The sequence below is a fragment of the Poecilia latipinna genome, unplaced genomic scaffold (assembly GCF_001443285.1).
Source record: "Poecilia latipinna isolate Pla-1442-1.1 unplaced genomic scaffold, P_latipinna-1.0 Scaffold608, whole genome shotgun sequence".
Lineage (NCBI taxonomy): Eukaryota > Metazoa > Chordata > Actinopteri > Cyprinodontiformes > Poeciliidae > Poecilia > Poecilia latipinna.
This window is the reverse complement of record NW_015113224.1, coordinates 91,974-116,353: the sequence shown is the minus strand read 5'-3', so window position 1 is coordinate 116,353 and position 24,380 is coordinate 91,974. Positions and strand designations below refer to the sequence as shown.

Below are 24,380 nucleotides of genomic sequence, written 5' to 3'. Positions count from 1 at the left end.
AAAAAAAAACGAAAGAAAAAATATTACTGAAGGTGTTTGACTTTGTGAAGCTCTTCTTCCAGCTGAATGAATGCATGTCTTCGTGCTGCCGCTGGGGGGGCCGCTGGAGTTGTGCTTTAGAGAAGCTGTTTATTCAGCGGAGCTACACGTGGTTCTGGTCCAGAGTAAAAGAAGAGGAGAGAAGCCGTCAGACTGAGAAGCTTCCAGAGCAGCAGCATGTCTCTGTACCGCAACTCCGCCTGGTTCCTCAAAGGACTGACCGAGTTCACTAAGTAAGTTACTGACTCAGCTTTGTTCATCAATACCTAGTCTATCTGCGTTTTGGATGTTGGAAGTGTGAGCTGCTGCTGCTGCTGCTGCTGCTCAGCTGTGCATCTCGACAGGTGGAAGTCCATTTAGGCTGCTTACGGTTTTCAGATCATGTTGGACTTTTAGCTTCAAATTATATGATGAAGCGTTCAGATGTTGGCTTTAACAAAAAGAAAGGGTCCCCATGTGGTCCAAAAATGTATAACTTTTGCCATTTAAGATTTCAAATTGTCTATTTTTACGTCTATATATTGTACCAAGAGTCATGTGGTATAGCTAAATATATATAATCGATTGAAGATATGTGATTTACAGAGATTTTTCTTTGACTGTCAGTAAGTTATTATTATAATGGTATTATTATTATTGATGTATGTACTTGCTGTGTTTACTATTTCTTTTCTTCTGTTTATTCATTTATTTGACTTTTGTTATATAAAATAGTGAGAGGTCAGAGCTGAAGGTCCAGAGTTGGTTTGAAAAATACATACATTGATATTTTTTAAATAGAACTGTCAAACACTAATTCAGATTTATGAATTCAATGTTTCTATTTGTTCTTTATTCTGACATCTGGAATGTTGGAATGCTTAGTTAAGACACTCATTTGTGAATGATACCTAAGTTGTTTTAAAATAAACTGGGAAAAACTTTTGCTTCCTGCTATGTAGCCACTCGTGCGATCATTACCAAACTGTTCTGGTAACATTGAAACAAGTGAGGGTCGCTTTTTTTCAAACTCACGTGAGAACTTGACCTTTGCTTGTTTTTTGATGCAGTTTTCAGCCTTTGAATGCCACAGCATCACTGAACGACATGCTGCGACAATAGAAGCAAACGTTTAAATGTCAGGCTTGCTTGAATCAAACCAAAAATTACAGTGGCTTAGCAGGAGCTGTGGAGCTGCAGGGATCACTTATTATTAACCACAAACAGGTCCTCTGGGAGCTTTATTAGCACTATTTGATCTATCCTAGCCCCGGGGCGTCTTTCCACGTCAGTGTACAGCATGCCAAGTTGTCTGAAGTGATTCTTTTGTGATTGTTTCCCTACTTCCCTTTGTTCTGTGTTATCTTTCCTGCCCGGCAACCCGCTCTGACCCTGCGCTAATAGCTCTCTCTGCATGACACCATCGAACAGAGGGGGCATTTAACCTTAGCGCCCTCGGCCCCCGCGTGTCCCCCTTCAGGCGCCATTAACAATGGCTTCAGGGACAATGGGGCTAATTGAGGTTCTTGGTGCCACACATGCTTTTGAACACGCACTTGAACCAGTGCTGTTGTCACCACAGGGGAGTCTCACCCCAAAGCCCCAGGCACACTCTCCTTCATTGTGTCTGTACAGTAACACTATGAAGGGCCTGGCCTACACTGACCTTTCTGACCTGAAAGCACAGACGCATACATGTCTCCTGGGGAGTTAGGCAGAGATATAATATAGATCCTTAAGGCAGTTCTGTCTTACAGAAATTCCACAGTGATTTGTGATCTGTTGCAGGAATGGCCACCTGTCAGCATCCAAGCGATTTGTGGAGAAAGATCTGGAGGTGTCTGTGGCTGGGCGCTCCTTCATGATAACCGGAGCCAACAGTGGCGTCGGAAAAGCTACTGCCATGGCTATTGCCAAAAGAGGTATTGTACTTGTTGCTTCCCAGCGTCGCAGCAAATCAACTTAGACACGACGAGCACAGCGAAAACAGAAAATGCTGATCTGGTTTTAAGAGGAGCGATACTCTAGATCACAGTGGAGGGTGAGCAAGTATCAGTTGTTCTCCTGGGTAGTTTGAGTCATATATTTGTCTTACTTTCATCATTCTGAACAATATATTTTATGAGGTAAATAAAAAAAAGAACCCACAGAGGGAAAAACAGAAGAGAAAAAATAAAATGAATGTACACCTATGGATGCGATATTAGCTTAAATATCCTAAATTGTGTGTTATGGTGGAGTTTCTAAAAGACTTGTCATGTAGATGTGATAAACCATTCAGGAGTCAACAGATACGATTCTATCTCGAGTATAAATAATATTTAATTTCAGTGTAATTGCAGCTCAGTAAACCTTCTTAAAAACTAACATTAAAGAAAGTGTAACCCAACACATCAGCATAAAAGTGCTTTAGTAAAAATCTTCAAACTAGCGAAACTAGCTCTTGCGCTGGAATTTAATGTTTTTTAAATACCGATACTAATATGCATGTGTTTTTCATAATATGTTATTTTGTCGATCGGACTGATCAAAACAAGTCTTTTTAGCATTTACATTGATGCTGTTATCAATTAAAGAAAGACTATTGACTCCTGTGGGTTCCTGTTTGTATGCCAGTGTAAAGGTCTGCTCTGTGGATTTTGCCCAGATGTCTCTCCATAGCTGAAACACCAGGTAGTAAAATAAACATGCAACCTTCCAAACAAAGCGCTACATTTATGAAGGAGGACAAATTTGTTTTTCTCTAAATGTCACACATAAATTAAGTTAAAGTTCACTGAAATATCTTACAAGCCACATTCTCAATGAGCCTGGAAACATGCTACATATGTTAGCTTAACACTTCAGCAAACTACGCCACATGAAAACATTGCTAGTAGGAGTAAAACATGAGTTTACTGAAGTGTGTAGAGTTAGATATTTATTTAAAAAACATCAGGTTGCGTTGTTGAAACTCTTGTTGGGACCAACTATATGTTGCAGGTGAGTCTCTGTAGCGTCAACCAAATAACGCAGCAAGTTCTCACTACTTTTTGTTTTTGGACAACTTTGATAATCGATGTGACGTCAAATGAAGGCGTTGCATTCATAAAACACTGACAAACTAGTCAAAGAGACACCCTAACCCTAAACATTCGAAGCTTGAAGCTTCGAATGTTAAATCTCCAGACTGTTGGGCTTCAGTAAAATTAATATCTGCAGGAAGGCATCAAGTAAGAACGTGTTCTTGTACGTTACCCATAAGTTCTGAGATTTTATTGTGTGCACTGTCTCAGCTGTTCCAGAAATTGATTTCTGTTGAGTCAGTTCAGGTTCAAGTTTATTTATGTACCGTGTTTACAAGAAATTGCTGAGTCAGCCAACGTTCTGTTCAATTTCTTCTTCTTTTTCGCTCCATGTGAAATCATAAAGCAGAAAAGGAAATACACTCCAACTCAAAGATCAAAATACTCAAGTGATGTGTGGTCAGGCTGACTCGAAGACGGACTTGGTTTGCTTCTGTTTGCTACTGTCTTTATAGTGTCAGTAGCTTACTTAATACCACATTTTTTCGCTTTTGCATACATTTTTTATGTGCTTAGTTTATTTTCATGGGTATAAAATATTAGGTATCGCTATTTCATTGTTCTTGTGGCATTTGGACTGTTAGCTTGTTAGCATTTCTCTCCTCTCATTGCTAATTTTGGATGCATATAGACTCAGGAATGTGATCTTTGTCTCAGGTGGGACGATCCACATGGTGTGCAGGAACAAGGATAAGGCTGAGGAGGCCAGGGCGGACATCGTCAAGGAGACGGGAAACAAAGTAAAGTGTTACTCGCCTCTCTATCCATCAAAACGATGCCACAGATCAATTGCTAGAATGACATTTTCCCAAACGGCTGACTCTGTTGCAGGAGATCTATGTCCACATCCTGGACTTGTCTGAGACAAAGAAGGTGTGGGAGTTTGCCGAGGGCTTCAAGAGGAAGTTCAAGGCTCTCAATGTGCTGGTAATACAACTTCACAATGTCACATCTCTCCTTTTATCCCCACCAAATGATGACTTTATTCATTTCAATCTACTCAGATTAATAACGCAGGTTCTATCATGAGTCAGCGGGATGTGAACGCCGAAGGACTGGAGAAGAGCTTCGCTGTCAACGTCCTCGGTAAGCCAAAGGCCGAGTATGAGGCGCGGGGAAAATGTTGAGTTTGGGATAGTTATGGAACATTCTGTTAACTTCCAGCGGTGTACATTTTGACCAAGAGTCTGATTCCCCTCCTGGAGAAGAGCACAGATCCCAGAGTGGTGAGTTTGACCAGAAGTTTAATGATGCAGATATTTTTTGTAAAAAAAAAAAAAAAAGAAAAAAAGAAAATGCAGCCACATCTGTTTATTTTTATTTATTTATTTTTTTGCTAGAAAAAATTTTCAATACTTGACTCATCACAAAGTGAATAATCAAAAATCCGAATATTAAAGTTTGCAGCTGAGCTCACTTGAACATGAGCTTTTAGCCTTTCTCTCTGTTCCTGTGTGTGCAGATCACAGTGTCGTCGGGTGGGATGCTGGTCCAGAAGCTCAGGATAGGAAACCTCCAGTCTGAGAGAGGCCGCTTTGACGGAACCATGGTCTACGCCCAGCACAAAGTAAGAGCTGAGCGCTAAAACCTTTTGTAAAGAAGGATCTGAAGTTTATGGAATAGAATAGAGATTCATTTTATTGCGCCATGATGGGTAAATTACCTTGCAACAGCAGCACAGAGACAGACGATCAAAGCAAGTAGGTTCACTTAAACATACAATATAAACATATTAAAAAAAAAGGATGAAGAATAAAAATAGTGTGCTGTAAAGGTCAAAATTTAAAAAAAATATTATGCAGTTCTAGTATTCCGGTCCAAGAAGATTTTTAAATCAACCTATTCTACCAAATAGGTTGATTTAAAAATGTTTGAAATGTGCAGTAGAAGATTTACAATAAGTGACAATAAAAACTGTGCAACAGCAAAGATGTGCAGATGCCAACAGGAATGTTACTCAGAATCAGTCCAAACTATGCAAAATCCTGAACAGTTATTGAGATAGTTGGGAGTTTGTTGGTTTTAAAGCCTAACAGCTACTGGAAGGAAGGATCTATGATAAAGCTCCTTTGTGCATCCAGGATGCAGCAGTCTGTCACTGTAGGAGCTCTCTGTTTCAGCAGCAGCTTCATGCAGCCAGGGTGACACTCTCCATCAGTGATGTTATTTCAGCCACAGTCCACCTGCACCTTCCTGATTAGCTTCTCTAAATGCTTCCTCTGATGTAGAGTTAGCCTTTCATTCTTTGTCATTCTTGAGCTTTGGAAACTTCTGACAAGTGTGTGATCAGCGAGGTAAATTGATCTGGGTTGTGGTAACCAGCATGGTTTGTTACTTTAACAAACACGCAAACGTGTTTGTCTTCCAGAGGCAGCAGGTGGTGATGACGGAGCAGCTGGCAAAGACTCACGCTAACATCCACTTCTCCGTCATGCATCCTGGCTGGGTGAACACTCCAGGTTAACTCGCCCACTGAGAACCTTGAGCGTCCATGTTCCACGTGTGCATTGACAACCAATCACCATTGCCATCTGTGTGTGTTCTGTATTTGTATCCGTCTGTTGCAGCAGTGGCCAATGCTATGCCGGACTTCCATCGCTCCATGAAGGATAGCCTCCGGACCCCGGATCAGGGGGCCGACACAGTAGTGTGGCTCGCCATCTCCGAGGCTGCCACCACAAACCCGAGCGGACGCTTCTATCAGGGTATGTTGCCATAGTTACATGTATGCAGGCCTGTTTCTTTAAAGGTCTTTACAAAAGCTTTCAGAAGCACTAAATTAATTCCTGAGGACAAACAAAAAGCTGTTTGAAGGATGAAAAGAGTAGATCAGTCTGGGAAAAGTGTTTGTCGCTTGTGTTGGTGGGATGGTGTGTATAGTGTGTGTAGTTGTGTGCAGGTTTGGCATGAGTCCACTGCAGCTGGAGTGGGCTGGTTTTGGTGCCAGATACTGCCAGAGAGTACAGTGCCTCTATGATCGTGAACAAACGCACCTTCACAATGCCCCCATTGGTTCTCTGAGAGCTTCTGGCCTAACAGGAAACACACTTCAGCTCTGACAAAAACATGGCGCACTCATGTTTCTATAAAATCTGTAATGAGGTCATTATTTCCAGTGGTAGTTGAGTTCCAGTTGAAAGATATTAATTATTTCATACCAAACAACAGCAACACTTAGCTGAAGGGGACAGGACTATTTGGATTTATTTGTATGGCACAAAGTGATACAAATAGCCTTTTTCCACTGGCTCCAAGTGCTGTTTTTCCAACCAATTACCTGCTTTTTTGGTCTCATCATGGCACCAGGTACTACCTTGGTGGATGGTCTATAAAGCCCTGAATGTTTCAAGGTCTTTATAGGAAGCCATTTAGCTCCTTATAGACCATCCAACAAGATTTTACACTCCATCTTTTGACAAACAAGGTGCCAATGCAGTGATTTGAGGATTAGTGTATTTGGATCCATTTTCCAAGATGCTGGCAGCAGCATTTTAGATGAGCGGACACCATTAAAATGATCAAACCTCCCTACTGAAAAAATGTTTTCTATGCTCTTATTTTTTTTAAGAAACTCTTTATGTAGGCAGTGCTTCTTAAGATAATATTTATAGATTTTGTTTCATGGTCTCAGTCTGAGAACAGCTAGGTTGCTTTGCTAACCCTGTGGTTTTAAGGCACTTGTGTATAAACAATTCAGCTTCTTCTCATTTTTCCTTGTCCGGTTCAGTTAGTCGTAGCAAGGACGACAGTTTTAGAACTGGACACAGTGATGATCAGATCAAGAGAAATCAGTCGGAACCACATCAGTAATGATCAGACAGATCCAGACTATGGTTTTTGTCATGATGTTTGTTCTGTACACTAGAACACCAGAGCTTTTTTCCTTCTGTCTTTTATATTCATGAAAGTTAAAATCACTCAGTAGAAGAATGCGGTCATAATTGACATAGTCTTAATTCAGTAAATTAGAATATTATTGAAAAGTTTGTTTCAGTAACTTTCCCAAGTATACCACAAATTTCCACACAGATTGATCAGTCTAAGCCTTCATTCATATTATTATGACATAAAAAAAGGGGGTAGGATAAAATAAGTGGGGGGGTTTTTCTGCCTACATCCTTTTCGGGTATCTGAATAAACATCGTGGTATTTGAAGAAAAAACTAAATGTGATTTTTTTTATATATATATATATATATATATATATATACATACATATAAAACAAACACCTGGCTCGCACATAGAGTCAATGCTGTTTGTGTGTGTGCCCAGACCGAAAGGTGGTGCCCACCCACTTGCCCCTGGCCTGGACCCACAGCTCCCCCCTGGAGGAGCAGAAGCTCGTGGCGCTCCTGGAGGATCTGGCCAAGACGTTTCAGCCCCACTGAGCCAGAACCACCCCAGAGAGAAACAGCAGCACTAACACCATCAGCTCCTATTGGTCGAGGCTGTACATCTACTTTACCCAAAAGCACCTCTGTTGGTATCACTTGATGTGGGATATAAAAATAAGAGATGCTTAAAGTGCTAAGGAGCGTTTTGGAAACCCAGCCTAACAGTAGCAGACTGAATTTAGAAATAACCGAGGGATTGCAGATTGGCAACGCTTTGTAACTATTTGTAAGCTTAGCTTTTTTTTTCCCAGGACTTTATATTTTATAGTGCAGGAATGTTTGACAGTGATGCTGCTTTCACATCTGCAGCTGAGAGCAATGATTGAAGCCCAAACGCACGACTGTAACTGTGACTTTATTAACGCCAACCAGATGGGAATCTGATGTGGCCAAAGTCACGTTTATGTTTTCGCTCACCAGCCTTGGGTTCAGCGTCACGCTGGCGTTTCTGACTCACGCACATGTCCAGTGATGTGCATCTTAACACCCCTGTAAGTAACCCGTGTGTGTGCCGTGTTGTGTTGTGGAGCTACTGTACAGTGCATGGTGAACCCAGGCTGGAGGCGAAGCGTTCTCTCGAACAGCGCAGCATCGCTCGACATGAGCAGCATATTTACAAATCTGTGACTTGATGTCGGCACCTTTGAAAAACCTTTTTACCCTTCCTGTAACTTTCCTGTTAACTCATGCATCAATAAAACAAACTTACAAAACGTTTTGTGTGTTGCTGTTTGATTGGATTTTTCCTAATAATAAAAAAAAAAAACAGCAGTCAAACATATCAAATATCTTTATTAAGTGTGGTTTATACTCTTCAGTGCTCTGCTTTGAGGGCACATGGAGACCCAAGTCAGTTCTGAAATATCAACAAAAGCATTTAAAAATAGTTATTTGCAGATGTACATTAACAACCTTGTTGGAATGGCAAGTATCACAAGTAGCTTCAAGAGAGAATTATGTTACATTTTATGAATTGTGGAGGGGGAAAAAAGAGAAAGGATAAAATGATTCTTGCGCCAGACTAAAGATGATGAGAGAGGTGACTGTTCCGTTATGTGACAGAGGACATAAACTCCTGATAACACGACTAAATCCACTGCTTCCTTCCTGAGACACACGAGCAATCTCAATATCTATTCCTTGAGCTATTTCCGCAAACAGCAAATCTCGGCATCGATCAGTCCTTCAGCATCCCACACATCTGCCAAGGACCCGATAAGTAATGACGGAAAGAGGCTTTTCAGGCTCCAGATTGTACCGTAGATTTGCTAATGATCCTCCATTGTGCTCCATGAGGAGCCTCTTCTGATGCTTCGTGAAATGAGCTAAAAGATCCTTTCACGAGTTCTGAATACAGATTCTCTGCGTGCGTGAAAAGAGCTTAGACACACCAAGAGTCTTTAAGACGTGGAGGATCGTTTTAAGTCTACCTCAGTCAATGCAATGATTAATAATGGATGAAATGACTAATGTGAGGCAGATTAAACTGTAGATCTTAGTTTCTACTTGAAGATGGATCTCTTAGAGTTCTTTCAACTTCACAGCCACAGGTTCACCATTTATAAACTCCACTGACTGTTCTGTGGATGTCTGTGTCTTTATTTATATATATATATATATATATATATTTTTTTTTTTTTTTTAGTAGCACAGTGATGTCTTTATGAAAAGCTCTGATGAACTTGATGCAATTCCCCTTCAGCATGTGGCAGACAGATAAAAGGGTTCAACAGGTGGAAGTCATCAGTTTCCTTTGAAGGGGAGCTGAAGGACTTTGAAGTGAGGTCTTGTTGATAGGTTATTAATAAATAATATCTTACCTGCAGTATGAAACTCTCTTGCCATACTCATTTAATCTTAATCCTGATTAGTTGCTCTCAGAGGCTGAAGATAATGGCTAGTCAGAGAGGAACAAGGACCAGACTTCTACCATCTCTAAACATCTCCAATTTCCTGAATGTCATGTTTACAAAAATTCACTTCTGTATAAGAATATATAACATATAGCTACAGAATTTTATTTCATCCGTCACCGACTCTGGTCAGATACACTGCAACTACTTGTCTGAATACGTTTCAAACAGGAACATCATTGGGGTTTCTACCCCCATGAACCTTTTAATGATGATCCGATCATCAGTTTCTGTATGAATAACTCCCAAAGCAAACATTATGAAGGTTTAAAAAGGTTTGGCATGCAGCCTTCGCAAAAACAAAACTGGTGTTTTTGAGATCTGAGTATTTCAAGATGTTTCATGTCATGAACTCTTGAACAAACTATTAGCTTTAACCGGGACCATCTGATTTATATTAAATGAAGAACCCAGCAGATAAGATACGACCTACTGTAACTTTGAGGGAAAACTTGTCCATTAGTATGCTCAAAGAAGAAGAAAAAAAATAATCTTCTCAATTTTAGACCGCATTAAAATTGGTACCTGCCACCTTACTACAAACAGTGGATACAATAATAAATACATCATGCAAATTAGTTTTAAGACATGTCTCAACCTTGAACTCCCAATATCCACCAATGGGATGAAAAGCATACATATGATCTGCTAGTTTAACATTTTAAAAATAAAAGTAAAAGAACAAATCAAACAAACAAAAAACACTGGAGTGTCAGGATAACTAAATCATAATAACACAAAACACCTAAGCATTCACTGATCAAGTTTCTGCTGTCACTTTATTAACAAAACCATCCCATCCATGTTCACATGAAACAGCTGACAGGATTTGATAACGTGGCTCATCTTTACACCGAGTCTGCATGATGCGCTTTGGAAGTGAGGGAGGAATCGGTTTTAACACGGGAATCAAGATGTCATATGGGCACAGAAAACAGAACCTGCAGAGATTACACATATTCTATTTTACTGCAAATGTAAATATACACTAATGATCCCAAAAATTGGAATACGAATCCACTCCAGCAGAATGTTTCTCATCGTCTTCCACTTACAAATAAGGCAAGCTTTAGTCTAAGATTAGATGATTCCAGCTGCTATTCACAGGAAAGCTGCACTCCTGCATCCACACGTACAAATGGGGGAAAAAAAACAAAACAAAAACAAAACAAAGATTGACTTGTGCAATTCAGTGCAAAGAGACATTTCTGATGCACAAATGTGTGTGAAGAGGGAACAACTGAGGAGGGATGGTGAAAATGAACAGTCGTACGAGCTGATGAAAATGAACAGTCGTACGAGCTGAAGAACTGCTCAGAAGGCTTTTAGTGGGTCTTCTTTATTTTTAAGGCCTTTACAGGAATCCAGATGTGACCAGGAACAAGTCAACATCTCAGCAGCTGGGGCTACATTTAGTCTGGACTACTCATCCAGAACCTCAGTGTGCCGTTTGTCAAATTCACCTCCGCCTGTGAGAAAAATTTACATCCTAAACTGAAAAATCATGATCTCTGAAGGTAATCGCACAAGCTTGAGCGCAGACCTGCAACCCGATGCTTATACTGACTTCGCTGGTTACTACAGAAACCAATCATCAACCTCCCAAAAGGTAGAGAGTGGGTTAGCTGCTGCCTAGCAAACGTCTGACAACTACATCACAGACGATCCTCACCCCATCAGGAGGCCATTTTAGTAACTTTCTTCAGATTAAAGTGTAGGAACCGTTACGACTGACATCATCCAAGCCCAACCGGTGATGACTTACTGATGGGAAAAGCTCCTGAGATAGTGACTTAAGGCCAGCTAGTGAAAAAGAAATCAGAAAACGTTTTAAGCATCCACTACACGCAGAAAGGAGAAGAATTTACAGGTGAATATTTCTTTAAAGTAGCCTGGGATTAAGCAGGTAGCAGGAGCTCATATTTACAGCTATGGCAGGTCGGCAATGGTGAACTAGCGTTACGGTGCAAACATAAAAAAAAAAAAAAAAAGCATCGGATATATTCAGTGTAAACACTAATAGCAATACCATTCCTCCCCCAGGAGAGAACAGAACACACATGCACACAAACAAACACACACACACACACACACACACACACACACACACATCTTTCATTGTGCTTAGGGTTCAGTTTGAGATCAGAGCAACAGTCTAAATCAGTCAGACTGACAGGTAGCAAAATATGTTACAAGAAGACGAAGAGATGTGGAGGGGCTCACACGCGTTCACCCAGAGCGGGTCTGGCTGGAGCGGCGGACCCCAGGCGCGAAGGCAAGGTGGGCTGTACAGAGGGGTTTCCATGACACTGGGAGAGTGGGGGAGGGCTGGAGCCAGGCGAGGGTACCATGTAGAGGGCTGGGCCAATCAGCGAGGGGAAAAACCTGTTGCTAAGCTACTGCCAACCACCTGTGTCATGTCCCAGATCTGTGGAGATGGACATCATCATTAGCGTCAGGAAAGCATAAAGCAAGACATGATCATTGATTGGATTCATTACTTAGGCAATAATCCCAATTAAACAGAAAAACCATGAATGATAAAACTACACTGCGTGCACAATTATTCAGCAACTGAGCATTTTGGCCTGATTATCACTGTTTGGCATATTTTTCAACTCCAAGCTGGATAAACTTGAATAGTTGATGGATTTAAATGTAGCAGCTGATGTGTGTCTGTGTAATGAGGGAGGGTGTGGCCTCAACTTGTTTCAAGATGTGCAGAATTATTATCATTTTATAGATCCAGACCACACTGGCCTGGAAGTGGAAGAGTAATTATTGAGTCTAGTTTTATTTCTTGGGAGTGTTTGCAGGTAAACTGAAGCTCAGTTAACCTAAATATTTTCATTACAAGTTTAATAATGGGTGCCTAAATCCCTAGGCTTAGATGTAGAAGGACAATTTTCTGCAATAACAAAATTTAGAATGTAAAAGTGATCCAAATAGAACTTTTGTTACATTTTAAAGGTAAGTTATTTCTCCTCCATTAGCACATTGAGCAGCGCATATATGAGCATGATTGACAGCGCTAAGATACTCCTCCTGGCTCTGACTGGTTGTTTTTAACCTGAAGCTGTGCAAGTATCAGGGAGGGGATGGAAGAGCACAGTCTTTTCACAGATGATCTGTCTGTTATTAAACTGTGATGACATAGAGACCATTTTAACAAATATATTTAAAAAAAAATTCTTTATAAAAAGTTACGTACTGCACCTTTAAGAAGGTGAGTTCATAATTTAGTATAATTTCCATATTGGTAAAGAGATTACTTAATTCTAACCTGTGTAAACTCTTAAATTCTCATTTCTAAATCTAACTTTCTAAAGCTTGGGATGAGTTTTAGTTTTAGTTTTAGCTTCAGCGTCGGCTCAAAGCCCCTCTGTTCCAAACAGAACCAGCACACGCATGAATCATCTGGTATCAAAGCTCTGTTGTTGACCTTAACAATGCGGTCGCTTCCACAAGTGACCATCAGGCCTCTGGATGGGTCCATGTCCATGTGGGCGATGTTGTGTTTCCCCTCGTGGAACGTGGCCAGTGGTGTTCGGCTGCACACACACACGCGCACACACGCACACGATGACAGCGTTTTTAATCGCGGCCACACAGAATGAAAACACAAACACATTTAGAGAAGGCCTAGGCTTACTCTTCTTCTTTGATGGTGTCGAAGCAGGCGTCGCACACTCGCACCGGGAACTCAAAGCCCATGATCGGGAAGGTGGAGCGTTTAGAGCTGCATTTCCCACACACAGCCTTCCCACACTTCCTGCAGTGGTGCTGCACACAACACACACACACACTCAACAAACACATAGGCATCAGCAGGATTTACGACTGCGACTGGAGCCTCCCGTCCCCTGTGTGACACTGTGGTTGGTACCTGTCTGAGTCCCAAGGTCTTTGTGTCCCACATCTGCTTGATGTTCCAGAAGAAAGGCTGCTCACACTTCTGACAGGAGTCACTGTCTAACCACTGAGGTGCCTGCGCAGACACGTGCACAATAAGTCTAAGCATTAAACACAAACAACTAACCATAAGAACATAAAAGGAAAGAAAAAAAAAAAAAACATTTCCTCAAACCATGAAAACGATAACTGTCAGTGCTGCAACGGTGATGCAAACCTCCTCTCTCTGTGTGTCCATGTTCCACACTGCAATGCCTCCATCGGCTGAGCACGACAGCAGCTGCCTTGTGAACTGGAGATAACGCAGCGCCTGCACACGCTCACTGAGGGAGACGGAGGCTTGGATTATTTTCTACCGCTAATTCACATCATTTCAAGGTTTTAAAGTAGGGCGTACAGCGGCTCGCAAAAATATTGAGTCAGATTTTGTCTAAATACAGACACAAACTTCATATGTGTTTTGGTGGGATGTTATGTGAGAGGCCAAAGCAAAGCAGTGGAAGGTAAAGCATACATAGCTGCAAAAGTAAAATAAATAAAACAGAGATTTACACATAATTGCTCTTCAAGGATAAAAAGGTTGCTTTATAAATAAAGCATGTACTCACTTTCAAGAACTGAAAATCACGGTATACAAATGTTGAAAGCAATGTTATTCTGCTTCTATTTCTGTATTCAACTACTTTGTGTTAGTCAATTTCATAAAATCCCAAGAAAATTGTTGTTTGTGGGTTTCCAAAGAAACAAACATTCTCATATCCCCCACCTTGATGGATGAGTCATCATAAATTATGCGCTTGTAAAAGCATAGACACATCCAATATCCCTACTAGCTGATAGTTGGCAGACAGTGTGATTAATGGATTACTGCTCATTTCACACAAAAACCTGAAACACACATGCTTTATGAAACCTTAAAATGACACATTATGCAAATCAACTCGACGGTTAAAAATAGCCTTGTTTATCATGTGAAGAATTTACTGACATCTAGTGGTAACATTTCAGAATGCAAGGTCATGAACGAAGCGACAGAAAAAGGACAAAAATCCAAACCAATCAAATTCATTTGCAGATAAAAACATGTTTCTGCAGAAATTACTCATCTAACTTTTATCTTTGACCATACTATCTGCAAATCCTGCCACATTCTGTCATCAGTGCTGACAGGCTTTGTTTGATAATGTCTGTAACAGACAGGCAGGCAGGGAGGTGATGAAATATTTATGAGGACTGAGATGTAAAAACTAAAATAAGTCAGTGCCTGGAGACAACAGTTACCGACTCCAAGGGGATTCGCCTTTGAAGAAGATGGTTCGGATATTAGTGTTACAGACTGTAGTCATAAAACTTGATCAAAGAAAAGATGAAATCAGAGAAGTAAAGGTGATTTTTTTTTTTACAGTCTTGATCACAGACCAGCATTTCTATGGCCACCCTTTGCAGATCCAAAGAAAATTCAGTCCTAATGAACTTGTGCCGACTACAGAGGAACTTACTGATGTCCCTGCAGGAGAAGTGTCCGTCCTTTGCGGCCCCCGATGTCCCACATGATGATGCTGTGGTCTGAGGCCCCTGAAAAAAGCAGCCGCTGGACAGGGTCCCACCACAAGGTTCCTATACTACCTGCAAAACGTTAACAACTCATGTTAGATGGCTTCAATTGGTTTCCAGAAGCTTATTCAGGAAAAGATTTATGATCTGACCCGCTGGCACCACCCAGTGTCCACTGGGAGAACTGCAAGCAGCTCCAATCAAAGCGAAGGACCGCAAACTTTACATGTCGGAGCATTTTTGCTCGCAGTCCAGCCAAAAATTAGACATTACTGGTACTTTGCAATTATTTCATGAAAAATATGGAAAAACTGCTAAAATATTAATTTGCTTTTGCCCCTATATTTAACAACATTAGTTGGTTCTTAATTATTTTTAGTCAAAGCAATTGTGGAACGTCCAAAGAGCCACTTTGTGGCTCTGGAGCTGCGGGTTGGAAATTAATAATCGTAGAAAATGATCACTGCTGCAAGCCAAAATCTGGCCATTCATAAATAGTTCATCAGAGATGATCAAGACTCTTGAAGCAGTCATATGATGGGAAGCAGCCTGTGGCTGGTGGTCTGATTTGTATGGCAGGAAGGATCCTGTGATCCAGCTCCTTTTCAAAGCATCACTGCATAGTGCCTTGGGTAATGTTTCGGTGTTAGAGGAAGCTGGGGAAATTGCTTAATATGAGGGGAGTTGAAGTAAGTTGTCAGCTGTACACAATAAAACAAGAAAGCAGTACAAATGTCTTCGAGGTGGAGTTTTTTGGCAGTCTTACCGGTTGTTTCATATTTTTAGTCCATAATCAGTCCCTCCAGGATGTTGCGATGTTTTTATTGTGATTGATGCAACCTAAAATTATGCATTTTGCAGCACCTTTTTCTTTTTTTTTTTTTAAAGTTGCGTTCAAAGTTGCAAATTTTTTAAGCTTTATTTTTGCTGCACTTTTCCTTCTCTTTTTCTCATCAAGTTCTAATCCCTCCTTACCTGAGAAGACCCTGCATCATCATCCTGCTGCTGGCCTCTGCTCTAATGTCTCCTCCCTGACTCTCTGCTCTTTCTATTGTGACAATAAGGATTAATTTTAAATATGACAAACGCAGCAGTGGGTACAACTTCTCAACAGAAATTAAAGAGGACTGGGTTTAACCCTGGCGTTAACCGAATAGCAAGGAATGTTAAGTAGGCAACAACATTAATATTCTTGTCAACAAGCTCAATATGATACGCTGACATCGATTAACTAATCATCATTTGGGTAACATTATCCGCATGAAACGGCTGAAAGAGGACACAAATACAGAAACCTGTCGGCTACGCCCATGATTGTGTACACAGTATAAGCAAGTCCTTACAAAACAAAAGCATTCTGATTGGCCGGTAAGCAGAAGATATAGAAAACATTAAGGTGGTTGGCCAGATTTGCTGTAAAGTTGTGATGACTTCTGAAGATTGCAAGTCCTCACAAAGTTAGCGAATGATGACTGAATTTGCATTAATAGCATTAATAGCTGTGATCACAACTTCCTGGAGGGACTGCATAATCAACATTTAACGGGTCAACATGACTAATTTTAACTTCTACAGAAATGGACCACCATGAAAACAATAAAAAATAAAAAAATTTAAAAAAAAGTTTCAGGGAGACAGGTTTAACCTTTCCATATATTTTGCCAGCCTCATTTTTCCTAAATATTTGTTGCAGAGTGTCTGTACAGCTTGAGCTCTGATCTCGGCTCATTAAAATAAATCAGCAGCTCTCCAAATTATCAGAGACATCAAAGCACATGTCTGGATCAGAAGGAGGGACGGAGGTTTAACGCTGGGGTAGTTCCATGTCATCGGAGCGCATGGCAACATGAGAGTCCATCTGAGTGAAGAGCGGGCAATATGGCTGTGGTAAGAATCAGTTTTCTGACAATATTAGGCTTTCATCTGGTCACATGAGTCAGGCCTCCGCTTGCTTTTTAACAAGCTCATGTTCGGTCCAAGCCTGGCGCAGAACTCTTGGAAGTGTCGGTTTCACACAGCGAAGCATTCTGGTCACCATTTTTTTTTTTTTTTCCCCCCCCATTTGTCACAAGAACCCAGAACAAAATCTCATCTGAGTCATGCGTTTGTTCTTTGTTATGCCCATTTATCTGGATGAGGGACAATTTTCCACAGTGACAACAGTCCCCATCTGAAGAGCTGGAATGGGTCACTGAGCGGCTTGATGAGCATGAGAACAGCACGGTTGCCAGATCGGAGCTGAAAACAAGCTGCTGTGGGAGTTTGCAGAGCAGCACGTCTGATGGTATTTTCCATCATTCCCATCCAAAACGGAATCTGTACTTGAGTGGGTGGGGGTGCTTCTTGTTCCCCATTAAGATTTGGCAGCTCGGTTTAATGTATGCAGACTCCATTCCTAATGGAAGGCTGCAAAAGTTTTGCCAAAGTTGGGTGAGTGGAATAGATTTGTCTTTCTTTCCTCTTGCTGCGGCTTTTCCAACTTTTACACGTCATCCCCACCAACTTCTTGCTTTTCGTTCCTGATCATGGACACACACTGCAGCTGGATTATTAAATTTGCCTTTTTTATATTTAATAAATCAACTAGATTCATAAATCCAACTACATTAGTTGGATTATTGAATCTGTGTCTCACTTCCTTAATCTTTCCAAGCAGCTCAGCTTAGTCTTTAAATAACCTCATTAGGAACGGCCCATTGTTCAGCATTTTCCTTGATTCAAGTCACAACGAGATGCAAAAAAAAACAACAAAATCTCTATGCTATGAACCACAAGTCAGGAGTAAATTAAAATAAATAATTCAGGGTTTGCTACACAGTTAATTTCTAAATACGAGACTTTCTAGCTTCCACTTTTTGAAAAATTCTCGTAATTTTTAAATACAAGCATTCAATTACAATTCAATGTTTCTACAGAAGCCAAACTTTATGAGGCGATGTGAGTTTTCCAAAGTTGCCCTTGAGGTTTTCAAAAACTACTGACTGTTACTGTATTCAGCCCCTTTTTTTTTTGTTTTTTGTTTTTAGAAACACATTTTTGTATGCATTAAAATAAAACGGGGACAAAGCTTGTGAAACATGTTTTTTTTTTAAATATTAAAAAAAGGATTTAAGATTAGAATAAACTGCACCTTTACTGTGATGCATTATAAACACAAATAATAGAGTATTATGAAGTTGTAAATAACAATAATAGGCCTACATGTAAATTATTTCAGATGATTAGTCTTTTTTTTAACTCTGGAATGATTATACATGTTCTGCAGTTTTAAGTCACTGATTTCTTTCAGGTTCTGAGAAAACTGTGGCTGGATATTTGCCCAGTCAGAAGAGTTAAATTGAACTGGACCATTACCAGCTACAAAGCACAGAGTTTGGAAATGGAGCTGAGGTCAAACCATTTCGCCGCTTTGTCTGCTCTGTCCACTGTGAAACACAGACAGGTCTTCCAGTCTGTGTTTCAACTACAAAGTTGAAGTAGTTAGAGATATGTTCTTTTTCTTTTTATTAGTCCTCCCACACCCTGCATACCTCTGTGCAATGTAGCAGTACCGAGAGATGTTCACAAGTCATTTTTTCCAAGTCTAAGTTAACTGAAGTTTTTAAACACTGAAATAAACATTTTCTCATCAGAGCTATTACATCTAGGCTATGAACATGTCTTTCAATCTTTGAATATTTGAAAACAATTACATCATTTTACATTTAATTTGAAATCCAGAGACGCAGCTAAAAGCTGATTTGTATTACAATTTTTTTAATGTATAAAAAAAAAAAAAATCACTATTTCAACTACGGGGGAAGCTGTTTCAAAGCTCAATGATTCACCTTTAATAAACCTGTCTTTTTACCTTCGTGGCCTTTCAGAGTCGTGATGGTGGAGTACGTCTGCTTCTCCAATTTCAGCAAAGTGATCTGTCCGGAGTAATCACCGATGAAGGCGTGCTGCGTCTCGTGATCGTATCTGAGCGAGGGAGTCAGGGTCTGAACAAGCTCCACGTTTTATTACGGCTTACGCATCGCACAGAGAGCGTGTGACGGAAGGATACTGTAGGCAGGAGGCCCAGGAGGTGAAGTAGTGTCTCCCCAGCATGCTGCCGCTCTGGGTGCACATCCAGCTGACGCTCTTGTCATGGCCTGTGCTCACCACCCACTCGCTCTCCAAGGAGAAGACCATACCCGACACACGGTTCTGGTGGGCTACAGGATAACAACGAACACCAACACATAAGTACTAAACAGGCAAATGACATTAGAGTTCAATTCAATAAAAAAAAAAAAAAAAACTGTTTAAATCCCAGAGGGAAAATAAATGCTGTAACTGGTATTACATGATTTTCTTCAAAGAACGGTTATGTGCAGAAAAATCTCCTGTAGCAGTGTTATGTCAAAACTTTGTTTAATTTCAATCAATCAAGCAAACAATCAATTTTAGCTTTAAAACTCCCTTCATGATGGAGGCAGCTCAATGGAAACGCATAATAAAGGGTATTTCTGAACCAGGGTTTGAACCATCCAGGGTCACAGTCTGCAGGTGCAAATACCAGAGTTGTGAAGTAAACTGAAACTGGTGGGATCCTCCCTTTTTCTCCCATCTCTGTAAGAGGGCTGGTGGATAATAAAAGCGATGTACCTTCATCTTTTCTTCACTTCCCTGGGCTAGCCAGGGGAGTCATTGCTATATTCTTTGCTTAATTTCTTAATAAAATAAAAATCTAAATGCATTTTGATTCATTCTTGATTGACTCAGTGTTTCACCTTATGTAAGACTTATTTATTTCCTTCACAGCAGTCTGTATCGTGTTGCTGTGCTCATGTCTCCTGACTATTTGGTATGTTCATTGTTCTAGATCTTTTCTATTCCCTTCAAGTTGAACCCTGTCTGCCAGACTTGCGTATTGACCAACACCAAAGTCAGGTAATAATGTAGAACATTTATTAGAACACACCCAGCTGTATATTATGTAACCAGACTCTTCCATCTAAATTTAACTAAGATGGCTCTCTACTACAACGCCTACATTAGCTCTCGCCTTTGCAAAAAGATAAAGATTAATTGGACAGGACTTACATTCACCACATAAAACGGATGCTTTTGCTATACAGCAAACTTTGCTGTGCCAGTTCTTCAAAAACGGTTAAGAAGAAGTGGCCCATATTCTGTTCTCGTTGCTGATAACAGACTATAATGTTTGTTTTCTAGTCCAAGAGAATGGAAAAGAAACAACTAAATTTTTGCTTACGCCTTTTTTTAAAACCAAGAGATTTACAGATGCCGTTACTACAAAAGTTTACTTTTATTACAACTCTGCATGCTTAGTTTATTGTAGAAAAAGTTACATTTCACAAACCGATTAAATAACCCTCATTTCAACCATTTCATATTATTTCAATGTTTTATAGGAATAAAATTTATGTTCAAGAACATGGATATTTAAAATTAAGACCCACATAAATTCTAATAAACAAGCAAGTGAACCCAGTTGAGTCTAAATGTATCATCTTAGAAATTATGATTAAGCACTTTAATCAAACAAATTAAATCCAGATGTACCAACTTAAGTTGAAGTTTCATGAAACCATCAGTTGTTGCCCAGTGCTTGGAAATTGGATTTATCCAGAGGTGAAAACTTCAGAACAATTTGCAGCTAAATATTGAAAGCGTTGTTTTCAAGCCAAAACTCTGCAAATGTGCACTTTTTGAGAGCAAGTGGGAGCTAATGTCAAATTTTTAACTGTAATTACCACAAGGAACATAAAGTGTAACATGCTGTTTATCTTTTTAAACACACCATTACACTTCATCAGCAAAGCAAAGCAAAGAAGGGAGTTGTCTCTACTTCCTCAAAGTTTCCTAGATTAATAATTAGCTCCTACATCTGTGAGTTGGTGCTTCTATTACCTGCATGAGTTATTTTTTCAAAGTGGTTGTCCAGATATCCAGCAAAGACACATAGGCAGGACATTTAATCTCCAAACTTGTCTGATTTTAGTCTAAAATCTGTTGGTGGATCTAAAAGAGCCTCTTTTTTTCCCCCACTGAATTAAAATGACAGCTTGTCGATACAAAGCCACCAGATATGTGTTCAAATATCAGTAGGCACAGTCACATCCCGCATCTTATCTAATCTCACTGTGAGTCATGTGGATTTTGCTGCTTGGACTTGTCGGAAGTTGTGACAAGTGGAGAGACATTTACTCTCCAAAGAACAGCCTGACCTTCAGACTGGGATTTCTAAATAAATCAGCTCACAGTGATCTTGAAAAGAAACTGGAATTAATGATGAGAAAGTGTTTGGTTTATAATTTCTTCACAGATTAGGGTAATATTTATTCCCCAAATGTCAACAGAAAGCAGCACTTTTACATTCAATTATGTTGTATTACTGGAATTTTACTTGGAGATTTCAATAAGTAAAAACATGTCAGTAACGTCAACCCATTTAACCTTCATGCAAAGAGTACGAGAACGCCTTCAGCGTGGAAAGAGCCACTTCTGTCAGGCAGAGAAAATATGTTTAATCTGGAGAACTTTAAAACGACTTCAAATGACACATTTTAGGGCAGAAGATTCAACCACTTCACACAACAAAGCCATCCCTGAACATACCTTCTACGTGTTTTCCAGACTTCTGAGAAAAAATAATTCAATTAGTTTTATCTATTTCCAATCTAAAAAAATACAAAAAAACTGTAATTGTGTGGAAACTAAATGAGAACCATCCACCACTCTTGTGTCAGTGAGAATCTTAAAACTTACACAATTTAAGACTCTTAGGTTTACTGGATAAATGTTTTCAAATTAAAGGAGGAATTTCTGATATTTTATGGTACTGAAACTCCAACATGCTGCCACCATAAGTGGTGAAATTAATCTGATATGTAGAATAATCACACAACCGCCAATTTAAATACCCTGGCTTCATTTTGTTTAACTTCTCAATTAGGTTCATTGACATCTCTTTTTTATTTTCTTCAATAACAATGAGCCTAACTTTCTTTTTTCTGTCCTCACCTGGGTATGTTTTAACGTGGTTCATTTTGTTGAAATCTTCAGAGATGAGAAATTCCTACAAGAACACGCAAAAAGGAATAAAAAACTATCACATCAAATAAACATTGAAACAAAGATTTAAATTTAAAGATCATTGTTCTCCAATGTCACAAGTAGAGTTTGAGCTCACTCACCACAACTGCTCCATTGTCCTGACCAATGAAGATGCGTCTGCTGTCATGGTGGTATGACATGCAAGAGCAAGGCGCTGCGGGGATAAAGAAGCAGACATGAGCATCGAGGAGGGAAGTAGCTGCAGCGGAGTTTTGCTTCCACGTGCATTCGTAAGCCTAATCCGTTGTTTCTCTCAATAAAATGAAGGCCGTACTTACAGGAGACTGTGTGGTAGATGCTTGGCCAGTACTGACCACTGTCCCTTTTCAGCCACACTCGGATGGTCCTGAAGGTAAAATGTGCAGAAAGAGATCAGTCTAAACCAATCTGCTGACACCCAAGACAAAACATCCACAGCAAGAATAGAAAAACTTAAGACTGAAACCCCCAGAGTCAATACGTTTTACTGCAATTACAGCAATGTGTCTTTCTGAGAATGCTTAGCTTTGCTAATCTACAGCTGAAAATAGTTCATCCTTTATCTGAAGAATATCTGGGTACATCAGTTTGCTGAGGCATTCTTCTCACAGATTCGCTGTTGGCGTTATGTCTGGACTTTGGCTGGGCCATTCTAACAGATGAGTGCACATTGATCTGAACCGTTCAATTGGACTTCTGGTTGCATTTTTAGGTCAGTGAATCTCTACCCCAGTTTCAAGTCTCCAGCAACCAGATTTTTTATTTTTTGGGGTTTTTTTTTTTTTTTTGATTATACTGTAGTTAGGTCCATCCTGACAAGTTTCTCTGCCACTGCTGAAGTATTCCCACAGCATGATGATGCCACTACTCTGTCATAGTGCTGTCTTGTCAACAGAATCTAACACATGAGCTGTAGATCTCTGCAGCTCCTCCAGAGTTACCACTCTCCTCTGATTAATTTTCCAAATAAAGGGACAACCATACACTGAAGTTTGGTTAAAAATTAAACCATGGAGACTAAAAGTCAGTTTTGTTCAAGTGTATAAAAAATACCACTGCAATTATAGACTGGTGAGCCAATAAAAATCAGAATCCATACGTATTTTCTTTGAAAACTTCTAGCTTCCTCTAAGAGAACAAAAACAACTAAAGTCAGTAAAGTTGTTGTCTTATCTAAAGCGGCAGCAGTCAAAACCAATTTCATCAAGTAACCTGTCACACAGCCGAGCCACGACTTCTCCTTTTCTTTCTTACATCAAGTGGGTTTGATGTGTGTCGGAAATGGTTTCAGTTTTGTTCCACTGACCCTGAAAGGAGAGGGTATTTGCTTCCTTTACTGTTTGTAATAAAGTGTGACAGCTTCTCAGAATAATCCACTGAAAAATGACGAACCTACCCTGGTAAGATTATTTAGGTCGGGTCAAAGCGAGACCAAGGGGTGCGTTTTTTTTTGTTACCGTGATGCGTTCAGGTGCTGATCAGGAGAGTGTGACGTTCAGGAGGCAGAGTCCACTCTCAATATGACAATACTGAGCTGTAAATGTTGTGACTATCAACTAGTATTGCAAATATGCAATGTGATGTCTATCAGTTTGTTTACCACAACATAATTTTACTGCACATTTTTATGCAAAACAGTTGGTCCCCAAAGCTCTCTAAATCATAAAAACTAGATCCAGAAGATAGTTTCGAGGGTTTATTTTTACACCCAGCTACCCAAATGTCACTATCTTTGTCCAAACTGTTTTAAAAGCGACGAACACAAACAGGTTGCTATTTAGCGCTAAAGCTAAACTGAGGATAAGCGTTAGCTCTTTATCCAATTCCCAAACAAAAGCTGTTTCAGTGAGGGTGAATAATGCTGCCTTCTCCGTTTCAGACCCCTCCTTTCACCAAGATATCAATTTAATAACCAGTAAATAGACCTAGCTAGCTCTTGTTAGCTCGACTCCTCGGACTCACCTGTCCTCGCTGACCGTGATCACTCCATCCTCCTTCGGGATTAAAACGGCCGCGTTAACCGCGTCCGAGTGTCCCTCGATCTTGTTCAGGAGGACTGGTCTAGCGGTCTGGGGCCTCGAATGAATTTCTGCAGCCATGGTTTCACCTACCTAGCAAGCACTATTTTCCTTCAGAGGATTTTTCCTTCTCGCTCGCCAGCAGAGGAGGATCAGCTGACACCCAGAGCCCCTGTCAGGATTACCGTAAAGACTGCTAGAGAGCGCAATCGGGATTATCGTAATTACCCCGAGAAAGTTACAAACGGATTCAAATTGTAGTCAAAAAAGATATAGAGCGTAGATTAAATCAGCTAGTTTTTAACCATAGCTGCCAGACTTTCCAGTAAAAGCACTCTAACACTGTCTTACTTACCAACATAACATGTTGTGGTCAGTTGTTTTATTTGCTATTTTGTTGTAAATTGTCACATACTGAAG

General features: G+C 40.1%; 2 protein-coding genes across 3 annotated transcripts; one reads left to right on the top strand and one right to left on the bottom strand.

Moving 5' to 3' along the window:
* Positions 1-151: 151 nt before the first annotated feature.
* dhrs12la (dehydrogenase/reductase 12-like a) lies at positions 152-7,592 on the top strand. 2 transcript variants are annotated; one of them, XM_015042925.1, is made up of 10 exons: positions 152-272; positions 1,807-1,940; positions 3,741-3,823; positions 3,915-4,010; positions 4,088-4,169; positions 4,248-4,309; positions 4,546-4,650; positions 5,452-5,542; positions 5,654-5,788; positions 7,356-7,592. In XM_015042925.1, exons 1-10 carry the CDS (start codon positions 217-219, stop codon positions 7,469-7,471), a joined length of 960 nt encoding a protein of 319 aa, XP_014898411.1. In that variant the 5' UTR covers positions 152-216; the 3' UTR covers positions 7,472-7,592. The 2 variants fall into 2 exon arrangements, with proteins under 2 accessions (XP_014898411.1, XP_014898410.1); XM_015042924.1 differs by having other exon boundaries at positions 154-272; positions 5,651-5,788.
* A 657-nt stretch (positions 7,593-8,249) lies between these two features.
* Positions 8,250-24,153, bottom strand: wdfy1 (WD repeat and FYVE domain containing 1). Its single transcript, XM_015042923.1, has 12 exons — positions 23,905-24,153; positions 22,242-22,309; positions 22,044-22,117; positions 21,871-21,925; positions 18,905-19,055; positions 18,707-18,819; positions 14,802-14,928; positions 13,520-13,625; positions 13,277-13,378; positions 13,043-13,173; positions 12,833-12,941; positions 8,250-11,818 (listed from the first exon to the last, which is right to left on the bottom strand). Exons 1-12 carry the CDS (start codon positions 24,039-24,041, stop codon positions 11,759-11,761), a joined length of 1,233 nt encoding a protein of 410 aa, XP_014898409.1. The 5' UTR covers positions 24,042-24,153; the 3' UTR covers positions 8,250-11,758.
* Positions 24,154-24,380: the final 227 nt, after the last annotated feature.